This window comes from Aspergillus brasiliensis (genome assembly GCF_001889945.1).
Source record: "Aspergillus brasiliensis CBS 101740 unplaced genomic scaffold ASPBRscaffold_2, whole genome shotgun sequence".
In the NCBI taxonomy this organism is placed as follows: Eukaryota; Fungi; Ascomycota; class Eurotiomycetes; order Eurotiales; family Aspergillaceae; genus Aspergillus; species Aspergillus brasiliensis.
Window position 1 is genome coordinate 938,995 of NW_027137443.1, and position 17,280 is coordinate 956,274.

The 17,280-nt window shown below is 50.6% G+C and overlaps 8 protein-coding genes across 8 annotated transcripts; 5 read left to right on the forward strand and 3 right to left on the reverse strand.

Moving 5' to 3' along the window:
- Positions 1 to 704: 704 nt before the first annotated feature.
- ASPBRDRAFT_117474 (uncharacterized protein) lies at positions 705 to 1,849 on the reverse strand (the record flags this gene model as incomplete). Its single annotated transcript, XM_067617098.1, has 5 exons — positions 705 to 914; positions 968 to 1,438; positions 1,497 to 1,592; positions 1,651 to 1,691; positions 1,738 to 1,849. 5 exons carry the CDS (start codon positions 1,847 to 1,849, stop codon positions 705 to 707), a joined length of 930 nt encoding a protein of 309 aa, XP_067482989.1.
- A 241-nt stretch (positions 1,850 to 2,090) lies between these two features.
- Positions 2,091 to 3,311, forward strand: ASPBRDRAFT_62061 (uncharacterized protein). The gene is made up of 3 exons (XM_067628352.1): positions 2,091 to 2,199; positions 2,245 to 2,711; positions 2,768 to 3,311. The coding sequence occupies exons 1-3, from the start codon at positions 2,156 to 2,158 to the stop codon at positions 3,217 to 3,219; spliced, it is 963 nt and encodes a 320-aa protein (XP_067482990.1). The 5' UTR covers positions 2,091 to 2,155; the 3' UTR covers positions 3,220 to 3,311.
- A 137-nt stretch (positions 3,312 to 3,448) lies between these two features.
- On the forward strand, positions 3,449 to 5,722 carry ASPBRDRAFT_380895 (Zn(II)2Cys6 transcription factor). Its single transcript, XM_067623869.1, has 2 exons — positions 3,449 to 3,609; positions 3,656 to 5,722. Exons 1-2 carry the CDS (start codon positions 3,502 to 3,504, stop codon positions 5,522 to 5,524), a joined length of 1,977 nt encoding a protein of 658 aa, XP_067482991.1. The 5' UTR covers positions 3,449 to 3,501; the 3' UTR covers positions 5,525 to 5,722.
- Positions 5,723 to 7,181, forward strand: ASPBRDRAFT_380893 (2-methylaconitate cis-trans isomerase PrpF family protein). Its single transcript, XM_067623868.1, has one exon. The coding sequence runs from the start codon at positions 5,920 to 5,922 to the stop codon at positions 7,066 to 7,068; it is 1,149 nt and encodes a 382-aa protein (XP_067482992.1). The 5' UTR covers positions 5,723 to 5,919; the 3' UTR covers positions 7,069 to 7,181.
- Positions 7,182 to 7,800: 619 nt separating this feature from the next.
- On the forward strand, positions 7,801 to 12,081 carry ASPBRDRAFT_51460 (uncharacterized protein; the record flags this gene model as incomplete). Its single annotated transcript, XM_067626730.1, has 6 exons — positions 7,801 to 8,667; positions 8,731 to 9,372; positions 9,499 to 9,547; positions 9,872 to 10,789; positions 10,841 to 11,052; positions 11,125 to 12,081. 6 exons carry the CDS (start codon positions 7,801 to 7,803, stop codon positions 12,079 to 12,081), a joined length of 3,645 nt encoding a protein of 1,214 aa, XP_067482993.1.
- A 56-nt stretch (positions 12,082 to 12,137) lies between these two features.
- ASPBRDRAFT_115803 (putative aminotransferase) lies at positions 12,138 to 13,439 on the reverse strand (the record flags this gene model as incomplete). Its single annotated transcript, XM_067616927.1, has 1 exon — positions 12,138 to 13,439. The coding sequence occupies one exon, from the start codon at positions 13,437 to 13,439 to the stop codon at positions 12,138 to 12,140; it is 1,302 nt and encodes a 433-aa protein (XP_067482994.1).
- A 1,109-nt stretch (positions 13,440 to 14,548) lies between these two features.
- ASPBRDRAFT_51463 (aminoglycoside phosphotransferase family protein) lies at positions 14,549 to 15,369 on the forward strand (the record flags this gene model as incomplete). The annotated part of the gene is made up of 3 exons (XM_067626731.1): positions 14,549 to 14,597; positions 14,670 to 15,017; positions 15,059 to 15,369. 3 exons carry the CDS (start codon positions 14,549 to 14,551, stop codon positions 15,367 to 15,369), a joined length of 708 nt encoding a protein of 235 aa, XP_067482995.1.
- A 675-nt stretch (positions 15,370 to 16,044) lies between these two features.
- On the reverse strand, positions 16,045 to 17,083 carry ASPBRDRAFT_191955 (uncharacterized protein; the record flags this gene model as incomplete). The annotated part of the gene is made up of 2 exons (XM_067620425.1): positions 16,045 to 16,960; positions 17,022 to 17,083. 2 exons carry the CDS (start codon positions 17,081 to 17,083, stop codon positions 16,045 to 16,047), a joined length of 978 nt encoding a protein of 325 aa, XP_067482996.1.
- Positions 17,084 to 17,280: the final 197 nt, after the last annotated feature.

Below are 17,280 nucleotides of genomic sequence, written 5' to 3' on the forward strand. Positions count from 1 at the left end.
ATGCCTGGAATGCCATACTTGTGGATGAGCGATTTTTTGGTAGGTTTCCGAATGGTTGGAAAGGTGTAACTTGAAACATCTGGACACTCCTTGCTGCTTGTGTGTACCACATCATCCTTTGTCTGCATGGAAACTTTCCTTATCCATCTCTCGAATTAAACATGTACACCTACATCAGAACTACCTCCCCGTCATCAAGACTAATGAGCTCAACCGGAGATGAGTGCACTTCCAACAGGGATATCGAGAGAGCCAGTACCATCACAACCTCCTAGACAACACCGTACCAATGAGACACTCACGTCATAGGCTGCATTGCCCCCGCCGGTGGAGAATTAATCTATACTTCACATAAAGAAGAAGGGAAAGAAAAGCTTGGTATCCGCTGGATTCCGTCGGTATCCTATCTCGCCATATTCGCTGTCCCTTGCATCAGCCCTATTTCGAACCCCTGGAGAGAGGCGTGATCGTTCGTACTATTCCGGCTGATATTTCGACCAATCCTGCAGTACTTTAGTGACTCCATATAATGAATGTAACACGGGGGAAGGGATGGACGTGTAATAGGCCTAATTGCAACCATAGCCTACGCAAGATCAATCCCAATACTAAGGGTACGAGGGAAGTAAATTGATTACTTCCAGCCATGGCCAGTTTTGGTGTCTTTGAATAGCCAGTCATCCTCCATCAATCTCGCTACCAGATCACTTGCGATTAACAAGCTCTTTAACCGTATCACCAAATCCTACCATACAGATCGTAGCCCAAACCGCAACTCCAACACGAGGAACCACACCGCGAAACAGACCCTTCACTCCGGTTGTCGCAAGGATATACTTGAAAGTGGACAGAATTGTGGGAGATGCTGGCCGGGCAGGGTCATTCTTCATAGATTGCATTTCTACACGCAAGACCTGTAGAGTCAGCATCTTTCAAGTCCTCACCTACAGATCCCAAGTGCACCTACTTCGAATGGCTGGTTCCAGCAGCTCAATGCACCACCAATGGTAGATGCCAAAATCTTCTCTCTCATTTTCAGCTTTTCGTCCTTCGGCTTCCCATTGATCTTTCGGATGCTTTCTTCTGTAAATCGAGAGATACCAATCCGAGAAGACCAGCCGGTGACCTGTCGTAGCGCCACTGCATTAACGCCTTTATTCACTCCCCGAATTCCCTTTTCGCGAATCATTTGAAAGAACATTTCTAGCGCGCCCGGGACTCGAGCACCTCCAACACTCATTTTTGAGCGGGTCACTTCCACGGTTTTCATGCATGTCGTCATACCCATGGTGAGATACGACTGAGCAATGCCGCCGCCAATGCCACCAAGGGCACCGCACACGGTTGGTGTCGCATTGAGCTTTGCTCTGGCATAGTACTCAATCTCACTTGATGTTACTATCAGAATAGCGCCTTTGGTGGAGGCTTCCAGCCAAGCCTGCGACCATTAGTACGACCATTGCCGGGGAGGTGAACTCGATAAGTGGACCACGCACCCAGGGTATCAGTCCTTGGTAAAAGGCTAAGACTCGCCCGCGGGACCATGTCTTCTGGAATGCTACCCGTAATGTGTCTTGCCGATTTGCTGCCAACTGGGAGGGTGAGTAGTCAAAACTTATATGGGAACCAATGGCTGGGAACCGAACATACATGGGTCTTGACCACTTCTAAGGGCTGACCAAGAGTAGTGACTGTATAACGTTAGAGAGGTACTTGGCAGTCCAGGTTCATCACGACCTTGGAAGATGTTCATCAAAGCGCCCACCCCCAAGTTCCGGTAGGGAATGGGCCGCTTTTGTTCGGCAGCGCCTTGCACAGTCGGTGTGGTTGTAGCTATTACTTGTGACATATTCCAGATATTCTGCTTCCTAGAAAAAAAAAGAGGACATCCTGTCGAATCAATTGCTGAAATCCATGCTTTGATAATTGACCGACCATCGTGATGCTCGTCGGATGCATCCGATACAAAACTTCGGACTGATCGGCGTTTCCGAAAGAGGGGTGCCGGCGGCTCGACCACATACCACCGATGCCAAGAGGATATGTGCAAGAAGTGAGTTTCAAGGAGCAGTGACTGGCGATGTTAATATCCAAGCTAAGTCAGCTGCGTAGACGTCTACCACCTTTTATAGTTTATCGTCAGGCTTTCTACACAATGCTCTCACAAACTCTAGCTACCCATGAAAGACACACTACACAGTAGGTACATCCAGCTTATACAGCTGCTAAGGCTAACCCGTCTAGATTCCTTCTCCCAAAGGAAGCATTTGATACACATGTACACGTCTTCTATCCCAAGCTGGGCCCGTATGCCGCGGGGCGAGCATACACCCCTGAGGACGCGCCGCTGCGGAAGTTACTGGAGTTAAATCGGAGCCTTTCAAGGGATGCCAACAACACTACCCTAGTATTAGTCCAACCATCACCTTACAAGACCGACTGCTCAGTGATGATGCATTGCCTGCGAGAATTGAGGGATCGAGGCATGAGCGCGTTTGGAATCGCAGTGTTAGATCTCGACATCACTGCCGATGCAGAATTGAACGAAATGCATGCCCTTGGAGTGCGCGGTATTCGACTGAACTTCCAAGCAGATGGCAAAGAAGTCGATATCGCGCATCTAATAGCTGTCTTGAAGCGTACTGTGGAACGTATACGCCATCTTCCTGGCTGGGTGATACAGTTGTTCGTTCCAGGATGGACATGGGACCGTAAGTTTTCATCCAAATGACTACGCTTCGCAAGCATTATCGCTAACTTGATGCAGTACTTCATGATGATCTTCGTGAACTCCCTGTAAGGATCATTGCAGACCATTTGGGTGGCATGCGCGGTGCATCCAAGCTCCCTTCAGATTTACAGTCGACGCCAACGTCGCAACCGGGATTTCGCTCCCTCTTGTCCCTAGCAAAGCAATCAATCGTCTATGTCAAGGTTTCCGGGCTATATCGTACGTCGACTTGCTCTGCGTCGACCTTTGATGACCTGCAGCCCGTCGTTCAGGCATTGGCCCAAGAGATTCCTGATCAGCTTATCTGGGGGAGCGACTGGCCGCATACAGGAGATGCACATAACCGGGTAGGAGGGTCAATAGAAAGGAAGGAGCCATTTAGAGTGATTGATAATCGTTCAATTCTCCACAGGTTGCATGATTGGATGGGAGATGACGCCTATTGGAAGATGATGGTGGATAACCCGGGCCGGCTGTATTTAAATTAAGCATTTAATATCTCCACCAAAGCGTGTCACTGACAGAGATCAACAGACTCACGCAGATAGAAGTCTTCTTGCGAGAATACTATATATTCAGTTTACGCTCTATTCAAGCAAAAGCCAGTATATGAAGTTCTGTCGTAGGGAAGTAAATGGATTAGTAATGATAATGCCAAGCCCGAGGCTTTTTGCTGTAGAAGCAGAGACGGACTGCAATTTCCATCCTGCCGTGAGACTCATTGTATCTTCAACAGCTACGCTACCATACATTGAAGAGTAGGAAAAGCTATGGCTTCAATGAGTGAGAGCCCATCGGGCTCAACACCTCGTCGTCATCGTCGAGGTTTACATCGAAGTGTGGCGGCATGCCAGCGATGTCGACGACGCAAGCAGAAGGTGAGCGACACACCATGGTCCATTAAATACTTACTAACGAAGTCAGTGTGATGGTGTAGTGCCAACGTGTGGACCATGTGCTGCTGCCAAAACCACCTGCATCATGTCAGAGAGGTTGGTGGTCCAGCACCCGTCTGTGAATTGTGACTGTGATTCACTTCGAGCCCAACTCGCTGTTGCTGAGCGACGTTGTAATGAATTGTCTAAAAAGTGTCAACAGCTAGAGTCCCGGTTGCTGGAGACTCCCAGCTCCGTTCGATACACCGTCTCTGAGAACTCAAGTCCTGGTCCTCCATTACCAGTACATACAGCTACGGAGACTATATCTCGGTCTGGCCGACTGAGACGGAATCCAGATGCTCGCTTCCTTAATCGGATCCTAAGGCCGACCTTCAGCACCAGGCGGGAGAACCGCAGTGCTATGAGCAGCGCTTGGGAGCTATGGGGTGATATCGCAGAGAACGAAGTCCTTGAAACTGATGGCTTGAGTCTTGACAATGACACGTACATCAATTTGGCCGGCGCGTTTTTTGATAGGCGATGGCCATATTTACCGATATTACATCGGCATACCTTCATCAACCAGCACTTGACGCCCTTCTTGGCGAAGTCGGAGATGGGACCATTAAGTAATTTTATGGTCAATATCGTCTGCGCCATTGCATTGACCGAAAAACCATCACCTCAAAGTCGCGACAAGACCCATCGAGTACTCTTTAAAGAAGCCATCAAAGACCTGGACATGGTTCTAAGTGATGAAACTATTGAATGTGTCCAGTGTCTGCTCTTGCTGTGCATGTATGGTCATAATGAGCCCCAGTCAGTCAATATGTGGTTTACGACCGCCATGGCCCTGAATCTAGCCATCGGGCTTGACCTACACCGCAAAGAGAGTCTTTCTGGGAAAGACATGATGAGTGCAGAGATGCCTAAACGCGTGTTCTGGTGCGCGTACGTGATAAACTGCAGCGTGGCTATCAACATGGGCCGACCCTTGGGAATCCAGGAGTCAGATATCAGCATGCCCTTGCCTATGCAGCTGACGGATGCCCAGCTCATCGAATCCATCCAGAGCCCCAATATCGAAGAGTCAGTAATACCTCATGTGGATGATACGTCAACGTTTGTCCACATTATCAAGCTCCGCCGGATAAATGCAGGAGTTTACAAAACATTTCACTCTATCGGTTTTGTTCCAACGGACCCTGCCGAGCTGGACCGGCTTCGCAGTGGATATTTTCTGGAGTTGAATCAGTGGATCATCACAGCACCGCGCTATATGCAGACTCTATCTACCTTCCAGTCCACTGAGTGGTTCCAGATTGCCTTCCATCACGCCGTTCTTTCACTTTATCGCCCATCAAGGGCAGTTCCCATGCCATCGCCCGATGATCTGCGAACCTGCACCGAGTCTGCGATTGGCCTAATAAGCTCATACAGCGCCTTGTACGCGCGGAACCGCATTAAGTATACATTCATCGCGATTCACTCGTTATTCTTGGCAGCCGTGACGATGCTCTACTCTCTACGAGCATTTGCACCCCTGCGGCAGGAATTGACCAAGCCAGTAATTCAAACGAACATATCTACATTCCTGACTCTCTTCCGCGGCATTTGCGATGGGCGTGCGGTTGGTGAGAAATGCTGCAGGATTGTTGAGCGGCTTGGCCAGTCGATCATGTCACTATTCGACCATGAAGATCCGGGAGATTTGAATATTGACACCGAATTCCAGACCTGGTTCGGACTTCAAGCACATACATTTCCCCCCAAGGCTAGCAACCAAGCCTCAGATGCTTATTCTCATGGCTCACCGTCACGTCTTCCTGACGTTCCCATGGATCTACCATGGGCTGACCTGTTCATGGAAGGAATCGATATGAGCACGGCAGATGTTTGGAGCGTCCTGTTTTGATGTTCTACCGAGAAGAAGAATTGAGAACGGGAAAAGTAAGGCTGGGATGGTTTCTATCCACGGTTTCCATTCAGAACTTCCTCTGCCGATACAATTTGCCCAATTTCACTAAAGATAGCTGTTTCTGCCATGTGTATCGGGAATCAGGTTGACAAATGGATGCATGCCTCGCGCTCAGATGCTAGGTATACGTTCCCATGGTTTCAGTAAGAGTGAGACTGCAGAAACCTGCAGCCATTTGTCGGTAGGGATCGGATGAGCCGATAAGCCCGGTTATGAACCCACTAATTGACATCGGATACATCCGATGGCAACTTCAACGTCTTCCTGAGGAACAATATTTGAAACCACCCAATCATTTGCACAAACCGTAGTTAAGCAAACAAGCTGTTATCATGTTCAGATACACCTATCGACATCGGGTTGCTTTCAGTGCTCGGCGCCACTTGTCGAAGCAACGTTCCCTCCCTGCGGCCTATTACCGCGGAGGCACCTCGCGCGCCGTTATGTTCAATCAGGCTCATCTCCCTCCTCGCTCGGAGTGGGACGCCATTTTTCGCTCCGTCATTGGCAGCCCTGATCCATACGGACGGCAGCTGGATGGTCTAGGAGGGGGTATCTCCAGCCTTTCCAAAGTATGCGTGGTGGGGGAATCCACTCACCCCGATGCCGATGTTGATTACACTTTCGTGTCGTTGGGGGTCAAGAATTCCGATGTCGACTACTCTAGCAACTGTGGCAATATGATCAGTGCCATTGGTCCCTTTGCTGTTGACCAGAAGCTGGTAGCTCCCCAGACGCCCGACTCAGCCACTGTACGCATCCACAACACCAACACGGGTAAAATAATCACTGCCTCGTTTCCCGTGGTGGATGGTGAGGCGGCCTCTAGCGGCGACTTTGCCATTGATGGCGTTGCCGGCACCGCTGCTCGAATTCAGTTGGATTTTGTCAACCCGGCTGGCTCGGTGACCGGGAAGATGCTGCCAACTGGGCAGACAAGGGATGAATTCGACGGTGTCCCAGCTACATGCATTGACGTGGCCAATCCGTGCGTTTTTGTTCCGGCTAGTAGTTTGGGGGTCCGTGGCGACTTGACACCAGATGAGATTGCCGCTCACCCAGGCCTTCTACAACGACTTGACTCTATCCGGCGCCAGGCGGGGGTCAAGATGCGAATAGCAACAACTACTGATGCCGTCCCAGGAAGTATCCCCAAGGTTTGCATGGTGTCGCCGCCACTTGAGTTGTCTAAGGGCCAGAACTCTGTCGATCTGCTTGTGCGGTCGATTTCAGTGGGACAGCCACACAAGGCAGTTCCTATCACGGTAGCATTGGCCGTTTCCGCGGCTGCTCGCGTGGTAGGTAGTACTGTTGCGGATGCAACTAACAAAGATCGCGTTAGTGACGCTGGGCTTACAATTGGTCATGCGAGTGGAAATTTGCTCGTTGGGGCTCGGTTCGAGAAGAATCAGCTTACAGCGGCAACTGTTTTTCGTACTGCGCGTCGGCTGTTTGAGGGCCAAATATATTGGAAGAGTTAGATACTTACAAGTCTGAAGCGAATGATCGCGCCAAAACGTTTCGCATCTTTAAGCGGGAGTAAGTCTTTTGTATCATCAAAATTGTACTATGCCGTCAATGTAAGACTAGTGATATAAGTACTCATGCCGGAACATACAGCGTAGCCAGACACCCACCAAGACTTGCACCACCTCTGCTGCCTACGTAGCCTCTCTTTCCGATAGGATATTCCTTGAGATCCAAGATCCTAGACACATCAGTTCCCCCCAGTCCTGTCTCTCCATACCACGAGCTTCACTGGCTTCAGATATATTGCGCCTACCAGCTTCTCAAAATTCATTGAGCATTATAATGACATGACTGCGCACTAGCCAGGCACCTTCATAGTACACCATATACACACTCTTTCTATAGGTCCATTCGCCATTGGTGAGTGGCGTGGTAAAGTTTGTCGGAGCATCCGATGGGGAATGAAACCAGTGATACTCATGCCCACTTGGGATGTCAAACTCACACTTGACAATTGGACTGTCTGAAAGAGGGACAGGAAGAATCACGCCATACATGTAGGAGACATCTACCAACTGATAAATAGTATACATAATGTGTTAAACTAATCATGTCATGAGATATCTGCACCCCGCATTTCCTTCCTTGACTCCACATCCTCATCCCCACGGGGAATCAGCAGAAAGTACTTAAGCCGCGGAGCAAGTCTCTGAATCAAAGAACAAGCAGAGAGCAAGAAGACAATGGCCGCCATTACTCTCCATTTTATCGGCACCCAGCTCCAGATCGCTCTGGTAGTTCTTATCGTTGCCCCTTCTTTCATTCTCTTCGGATACAACCAAGCAGTCTTGGGTGGTCTCCTCAGCCTCCAAAGCTGGGTGGCAGTGTTTCCAGCCATCGACACCATCAACACCACGGGGACGCAAAAGTCCCATAACTCGACATCACAGGGAGCATGCAATGCCTCGTTTCAAGTGGGATGTTTGATCGGTGCCCTGTCCCTCTCGCTTTATGGTGACAAGCTCGGACGCCGAAAGACAGTCTTCATGGGAGCCGCCATCACGGTCATTGGCCAGGCCCTACAGGTCTCCGCAACCACTTTGGTCCAGTTAGTCATTGGACGAGTGATTCTCGGCTTCGCTATCGGTCAAATCAGCGGCACAGTGCCTGTCTGGCTTTCAGAGTGTGCATCTCCCAGGTACCGCGGACAGTTGGGTATCTGTACAGGCATCTTCATCAGCACGGGCTACACACTGTGCAACTGGATTGATTTGGGATTCAGCTATCTACCGCCAGCTACTGGGCAATGGAGAGCCCCGCTCGCTATACCCTTTCTCTTCTCAGCTATGATTCTGATTTCCGCTTTCATGTTTCCGGAGTCGCCTCGTTGGCTGGCTTCTAGGGGGAAGATCGAGGAAGCCACTGCTAGTCTCTGCCGTTACAGAGGCAGGAATACCCCAGATGCGATGATTCTGGGGGAGATTGCCCATATTCAGCTTGCTTTGGAAGGCGGCCGGACCATGTCTGTCCTGGATATATTCGATCGCAAGGACAAGACGCGTCTCTTGTTGCGTTTCTGGCTGTGCATGGGTCTGAACTTTTTCCAGCAGGTGAGTTGACCAACCCTTGCAACATGTCGGTGTCTTAATATGGCACAATCGCTAATTCATCAGGCTTGCGGAGGCAACCTCATATCCGTCTACAGTTCCACCATCTTCGAAAACTACCTACACATGACACCAACCATGTCAAAAGTCCTATCGTCGTGTGTACTATCCTGGAAAACGCTCTGCTGTTTAACTACCTTTTGGACTATCGACAACTGGGGCCGTCGACTATCCTTCATGGTCAGCGGAGCAGGGATGTCCGTTAGCATGGCCGCGCTGGCCGTCACCACCGGCTTGGGAAAAATCACGCATTCTATGGCAATAGCATACGTTGCCTTTATGTTTGTCTTTAACTTCTTCTACCCAATCGGCTTCATGGGTGGCAATTTCCTCTACACAGCCGAGGTTGCCCCCGTGCGTCTGCGAGCGGCCATGTCCTCGCTCGCAACTGCTAACCACTGGCTATGGAACTTAGTGGTCGTTCTGGTGACGCCAGTTGCTATTGATACTATTGGGTGCTGGTACTATGTGATCTATGCGCTGATATCGGCGACGATCCCGGTCTGGGTGTACCTCTTCTATCCGGAGACGATGCACCGTAGTCTGGAGATGCTTGACAGGGTATTTGTGGATGCGCCCTCGATCTGGAAGATTGTTCCCATGGCGAGGGCGTTACCGCCGGGCGAAGTCGGCACGGGAAATGGTGAAGCTAAACGGCCCGAGGAAGAGAAGGCAGATAATGTGGAGGGCAATGTTGAGATGCGCGAGTATGTCTAGTTGCATTACCTGAGCAGAGGTGCGATTTTGATGAGTTGTTCCTGGGGATGCTACCAGCCCATCGGCCCAGCCGACGGAACTATCCGAATGCCATCTGGATCACCAAGTAAAGCAACCAGTTTGAGATGTTACATAAAGCTTTCCTATCATTAGTGTCTTATCCAATCGAGCACTACTGTTTACCAATGCATTATAATGATTAGAACACGACTGAGTTATCCAAAGTTATCCAGAGGCTATGCCTCGCATACCCGAGTGCCAATGAGCCGACTTGAACAACACACAGTTAACATATCCCAGTTTCCTTCCGCCATCCAATCACTCAGAAAGCGGTAATCACTTAGCCACATAACATAACACTATACCACTAGACCCTTGGTTACTGATATCCTTCACAGATACAACCGTCCCCTCACATATGCCGAAAAAGTCCTCTACAGCCACCTCGACACCACCTTCGACGAGCGCATCGAGCGCGGCAAAACCCAACTCAAACTACGTCCACAACGCATAGCATGCCAAGATGCCACAGCTCAAATGGCGCTTATCCAATTCATGTCCGCAGGACTAGACACAGCAGCTGTGCCCACGACCGTTCACTGCGATCATCTAATCGTCAGTCGGGACGGCGAAACGCAGGATCTCGCTCGTGCCCTCGGTACCCATCAAGAAGTATATGAGTTCCTGGAAACCGCTTGTCAGAAGTACAACATGGGGTTTTGGAAGCCCGGTGCGGGCATCATCCACCAGATCGTGCTCGAGAACTACGCCTTCCCGGGTGGCATGATGATCGGGACGGATTCGCATACTCCTAATGCTGGAGGACTAGGTATGATCGCCATAGGAGTCGGTGGTGCCGACGCGGTGGATGTGATGGCTGGCTTACCGCTGGAGCTCCAAGCGCCGAAGGTACTGGGTGTTCACCTGACGGGCCGATTATCCGGGTGGGCATCCCCGAAGGACATTATCAACGCTGTGGCTGGGACGTTGTCAGTCAAGGGAGGTACCGGATCCATCATTGAGTATTTTGGACCTGGGACGCAGACTCTGTCAGCTACCGGCATGGCAACCGTTTGCAATATGGGTGCGGAAACAGGTGCCACGACGTCCATCTTCCCTTACGCGCCGCAGATGGCAGACTATCTTCGTGCCAATCACCGCCATGAGATGGCTGATGCGGTTCAAAGCATCGCGCCGGAGCTGCAGGCTGATCAGGGAGCCGAGTATGATCAGGTTATTGAGCTCGATTTATCAACCCTCGAGCCCCGGATCAATGGACCCTTCACACCGGATCTTTCTGCGCCGGTGTCGCGGTTCGGTGAAGCCGTGGCAGAGCATCAGTGGCCGGGTGACTTGACAGCAGCGTTGATCGGTTCGTGCACTAATTCTTCCTTTGAAGATATGGGACGGGCAGCTAGCCTTGCTCAGCAGGCATTGGATGCAGGACTGGAGTTGAAGATGCCGCTTTTAGTGTCTCCGGGCAGTGTTCAGACCCGCGAGACATTGCAAGATGCAGGCATTCTGCCCGTTTTTGAGAGGCTCGGGGCGACGATGCTCCCGAATGCCTGTGGACCCTGCTGTGGGTCGTGGGATCGAGTTGGTATGCCAAAGGTATAGCCATCTCACCCACTAGTATTCTCCATCTTACCTACGGAAATCTCCATCTCTAATGATACCTACTAGGGCACCCCCAACTCCATCATAACCTCCTACAACCGGAACTTCTCCGGCCGGTTGGACTCCAACCCAGCAACCAACGTCTTCCTCGCATCCCCCGAGCTCGTCATAGCAAAGGCCTTCTCCCGCGAGCTATCCTTCAACCCAACCACCGACACGCTCGCAACTCCATCAGGCAAACCATTCCAATTCCTCCCACCAGCCAGTGCCTCACTTCCCTCAAAGGGCTACTACTACCTATCCTCCGACTCAGCGTACTCCCCACCACCAGCAAACCGAGACAACATCTCCGTCAAAATCCACCCATCATCCACCCGCCTCCAGAAACTATCGCCATTCCCACCCTGGCCCGGCCACGACTTCCACAACTGTCTCATCCTCATCAAAACCGCCGGAAAATGCACAACCGACCACATCACCCCGGCTGGCCCATGGTTCCGCTATAGAGGCCACCTGGAGAACATCTCCAACAACACGCTTATCGGCGCCACGAACGCCGAGAACGGCAAAGTGAACAGTATCCGAAACCAGCTCACGAAGCAAGACGGACAGGAGGTCCCCGCTACAGCCCGTCATTACAAGCAACATGGCGTGCCGTGGGTCGTCATCGCGGACCATAACTACGGGGAGGGCAGTTCGCGGGAACATGCGGCGCTGCAGCCCAGGTATCTAGGTGGGGTGGCGATCATCGCGAAGTCATTTGCGCGCATCCACGAAGCGAATCTGAAGAAACAGGGGTTGTTGGCGTTGACGTTTGAGAATGAGGCCGATTATGATCGGATTAGGGCGGAGGATCGGGTGAGGATTTTGGGGCTTGGGGAGGGGGAGTTTGTCCCGGGGGGTCCTTTGAGGTTGGTGGTAAACGGGGGAGAGTGGGAGGCTGTGCTGAGACATAGTTTCACGGAGGAGCAGATTGAGTATTTTAGAAAGGGGAGTGCGTTGAACGTTATGGCGGGGAAGTAGTTAGATGCTGTCTGTAGCCAAGATGTATGTACATGCTATGTGATGCCTTAACTAAATTATAAATCGCCCAACGCCAGCACTATCCTCCTCAATGCCTCCACAAGATACTCCCGAGGATGCGTGAACACAATCCTGTACCACCCACTGTGTTCCGACCCAAACAACACCCCGCTCGCCAGGAAGACCTTCCTCTGCAGCAGAAGCTGCATGACCTTGTCGCTGATCCCATCACCCAAATCCGCAGTCTCCTGCGGATGTAGCTCGCGATACCTCTTACCCAGGTTGACCCAGAGGAAGAACGCGGCGTTGACTCCCGGAGCATATTCAATTCCATTCTCCCGTAGTCTTTGTACAGCGAACGCATACGACGCGGACATCCTTTGCCGGTTAAGCTGGATATACCGCGTAGTAAACTCCGTGTCTTCGAGAACCGTAGCAGCAACGTGCTCCGAAACAGACGAGGAGTAACTATATAACGAAACGCCCTGCAACGCTTTATGAAGAGTGGGGTTATTCTGGGAGATGATCACTCCTAGTCTGATACCATTGGCTCCGAAATCCTTGCTCATTCCCCAAAGCGCATGGACTAAACTGGGGTCGATAATGCCGGTTGTGTCGATGGACAAGGCGGATCCGAATGGTACGGGAGTGTGCTCGTCAACGGTGTTCTCCCACACAGACAGAGCGTATATTTCATCGCTGACCAGATGGATCTGGTATTTCTGACACAGCCGCATCAGACGGATGATAGTTTCCCGGGGGTAGCAGCGGCCCAGCGGGTTATGAGGATGGCAGAGCATCAGGGCGCGGACTTTCTGGCCGCTGTTTTGCTGGAACGTGAGTAGTGCGCGCTCGTAGCAGTCCACGGCTTCAAGACTGAATGGATCGCAGTCTTGGAAATCTACAGGGACCACTGTCGCCCCGGGACGGAGGGACATGTCGGGGATGAAGGTGCCGTAGTAAGGCCGGCCCAGGAGGATACCCTCGCCGGGGTCTGTGAAAGCCCATGAGATGTGTTCGATGGCGGAGGAGACGCCGTTCGTGACGAGCAGGTTGTCGATGGTCAGTGGTCTGAATGGTTGAAGGTGTTTGTTCAGGAAAGATGCCATGGCGCGTCGGAGGCGCGAGGCGCCAACGGCACCGTCATTGTAGGTGAGGTATTTGGCTGGGAGTGTGAGCGTTGTGTTGATGTATTCCAGGAGGTAGTCATGCATCAGTGCATTTTCGGCAACTCCCACGTTCACGTAACCGTCCGGTTTCGTGGTAGGACACCATGGGTTCTTGAAGATGTCCCACATGAGATTGTTGGAGGATGAGACGACCGTGCGGGCTCGTTGGGAGAGGGGTGAGGTCTCCATCTTGTCTGATGTAGGGCTGTACAACCACTATGGGGTGGTTCTTGCGGTTGAGTTTGGGGTTGGGGTGCCAGAGCAGATGTAAAGATTCAACACACGTGAGGAGCTTGACTCCACTGAACGAAGCGGATATCCGCGGATCCTTGGCAGTTCCAAGTAATAACCCTAGAAGAGTTGGGGAGGGTAGTTCTGGTGTCGGGTTATGCAGGGGATGGTAGTGGTACTGATACTCTCATCCAGACGCACTGTAGACACTCTTACATGCTATAGGTTGATCTTCTGTGCCCCGGCACATCGTTATATTACATCACCGTGAAGCAGCAAGCCAAAATCTGCTTTGTGTTTGGTGGTTCGCTTAGTGTTGGCTCAAGGTTGGTCGGGAACCTAATATCTCCACCATGGATGATCCGGTGGAGAAAGTTTGCGGCAGATGAAATACTTGTGTGGAATCCCGGAGAGTGTGGTTCGGCACACCGAGCTCGGGTGAAGTGGGTCATGACGGTTTCTGTGTGTCAGTCTTGTGGATGCTTCATGATGTGGGTGGGATAATCACCTCTTATATTGTGAGGTTCGCATGACAGGAATGCGGAACTAAAGGGAGGGGGTTGTTCGTAGTAGACTTCCAAGGGCGTCTCCAAATCCAGTTCTGACAGTTATAGTTATGATGCCCAGGGCCATTTTCACTTCGTGTTTGTTCGCAGACACGTTATCCCGTTTCAAGACGGACTTCGAAGTTATAGGGACCTCGAACAAGGCTGCGAGTTTGGCACTGGCCTGAATGCCGCTTCCTGGTATAGCCCAAGGGATCTCCAATAACAACAGTTATAGATAGATATACCGGCATTCTGATAAATGCGAATGGTGGGTATATACAACCAAGAAGAGAAAGATGCCTAGGAGAGATGAAGAGGCCATCGCTGCCTTCTATCTCTGTTGATCTTACCCCACGTGAATAGGGGTCCAAGTGGTTCATATTGACCGGGATATATTTCTTCCTGTCCCTGGTAGGGATCCGATCACTCCCACTGATAATCATTCGTCTTTACCTATCTCCCTTCATACTCGCGGGCTATTCAGCAACTTTACAACAATATGATGCTTGCACCCTGGAGATGTCGTTCCCCTGTGTCAAGAGCTCAGTAGCATCGGCTGCCAAAGATAGTAAGCTCGGTAATGACAGGTACGACGATCTGTACTAATCCACATAAGAACCACACATCCTTTCCTCCTTAGGGTCCCGAACCATTGAAGTCCAGAACAACCAAGTTATCAAAGCAGGGATCACGCTGTATAATCACGAAGTGAACAACATGAGGTTCATTGCTGAACATACCACCATTCCTGTCCCTAAAGTCCACAAGGTTGAAACCGACAAGGATGGCAAGGTTCTCAAAATCTATATGGACTACATGCCAGGAACCTCCTTGGACGAAGCGTGGAGTACAATGACTGAAGCTGAAAAGCGGTCGGTGGCAAACGATCTTTGCAACTACATACACCAAATGCGATCATTGAAGGGTGTCTACATTGGAGCTGCAGACCGTGGCCAGGCTGTGATTGGTCAACATGTTTTCCATGAAGGTGGACCATTTGATACAGAACGCGAGTTCAATGATTTCCAGTTCTCCAGGTCATCTCGAAAGTCCCCGATATCTTCAAGTACCATGCAGCAAAGGTATTCAAAGAGAACCATGAGATTGTTTTTACCCACAGTGACTTGGCCCCAAGGAATATCCTCGTCAGAGATGGTCATGTTACTGGGATTCTGGACTGGGAGCATGCCGGGTGGTATCCAGAATACTGGGAGTATGAAAGGGCATATCGGCATTTCAATGATGTGTCTGGGTGGCTAGATTATGTGGACATCTTCTTGCCCCGCAAGTACTCTGAAGAAATAGTCGCGATGTCATATTTATCCAAATACAGCCGTTGAATATTCAACATGATAAACGAATACATATTCTGCCCGCAAAGATGAAGATGAAGAGGACCTAACAGGGACGAGATCGGGAACGAATGGCCTATTGCAAGGGACTATCAGACAAGGCGTCTTATTAGGCATGCGCTGATTGTCATCCGAGGTCGCGAAGGAGAAGGGACTCAATAGGCTTGGAATATCAAGTAAGGTGTCCAGAATACAAAAGATTATTGAAACACTGAATATAGCGACCAACGAGTACTATGAGTCCGAGACACACAATGGAAGGATGTAATCTATCTACTCATCCAGTAGCTCGCCAGATTGTGCATCATAATATCAACAAACAAGTCTACGAGTCAGGTCCGGTCCTGACTGCTTACATATTTCCGATGAGAGAGAAATAGAAGAACTGGCATTCCAGCAATTAAGTCCAAAACTGCTATATCACATCACTAACTGGCTTTGGAAATACAACCGGCATTAAATATCACAAAAATCGCACCCACAGCAGCTATCACCATATCAAAAATCCTGCAGCCCAACCGAGTAACTTATCTGTTGAGATCTTCAACACACATAAATATCAACTGCAACATGTACCCCATTATGCTATGCATTTTCTCTCCCAATCTCCAATGTCCATAGAAGGCGGGCCACACATCAGAGTGTGCCTCTACCATTAGCAACCTATGCCAATTCTTGGCTGTACGAGTCCTCCGATGAGTCCTCCGACGAGTCCTCAGCATGACACTCCAACCAATGCAAAGATAGCTCAGTTTCTCTGAAGGCTCGGTAGTACTCCCACTTCCGAGCATTGCCGATATCCCTGGTGTGTTCCAATTCTCTTCCAATTTCGCCACAGCAGGTGCGGCAGTATGTGCCGTGCTCGACTGGCCCTTTAGTATGATCATAGTAAGGAAACGGGGCTGTTGCCCGGAACTGCATCCAAGGGGTTCCAAGTTCTCCCCAAGGAATCCTGGACCGGTTAGACGGCTGTCCCCCATCATTCCTGAGATCTTCCATCCAAAACTGGTTCCCTCCTTCATCGGAGCCTTCTCCTTGAAGCTCATTCGCTTCCATGATTTGTTGGGCTTTGTCGGGCCCGTAGAGCTTGCCCACGATTTCCATGCTCCGAGAGACGCTCGCGATATATGTTCCCGGTTGCAGCATGCAGTTAATCAACGGGATGTCTCTAAAATCTTCGTCTTCCAGGTGGAAGTAGACACGAAGGTCACAAAGGCGCGCTAGTCTGTAGGAGGGATCTTCGGCATTGCACTTGTAGCAGCAACGCCGAAGCGTTGGAAGGTGAAGGAAGGGACCGAATTCAGGGCACGTGCGACACTGTGGGTAGCGCAACTCGTTGTATATGTCTTTGATGGTATAATACGATGAGATGTGTGTGCGACACATCATGCAGACCGCTTCGTAGGCATATTCCCTGATAAACCTGTACTCTGCAATGCTTTCGACCAGTCCTTTGAACGTGGTGTTCACAAGCCGTAGCTCCTCAAGGCTGGGGAAATCGAGGAGGAAGAAAACGATATAAATGATTTCAAGAGGGAATCGTTCAACAAAATACCGTTCAGCTGCAGTCTTAGCTTTCCTATTTCCGTCGTCGACTTTGATGGGTTCGATCTTTCTCGGGGGGCGCTGGTTGCTGATACTCCCAAAACCCGAATACTTTCGCGACGGGGTTCTTGATGCGCAAAGACATGGCTGATTCCATGGTGACTGGTAACAGGGTTATTAGGATGCTCGACTGGGTCGAAAGGGTGAGCCAAAATACCTAGTATTTCCTGTGTTTTCGGATTGAGAACAGATTAACAACAGATGCTCGATGGAGAATTTGAAGTTCTCTGGATACGCACAACTGTGTGTTATGGCAAAGAGTGTTATAGGTTCTCCGGATCACAACGTGTGTGA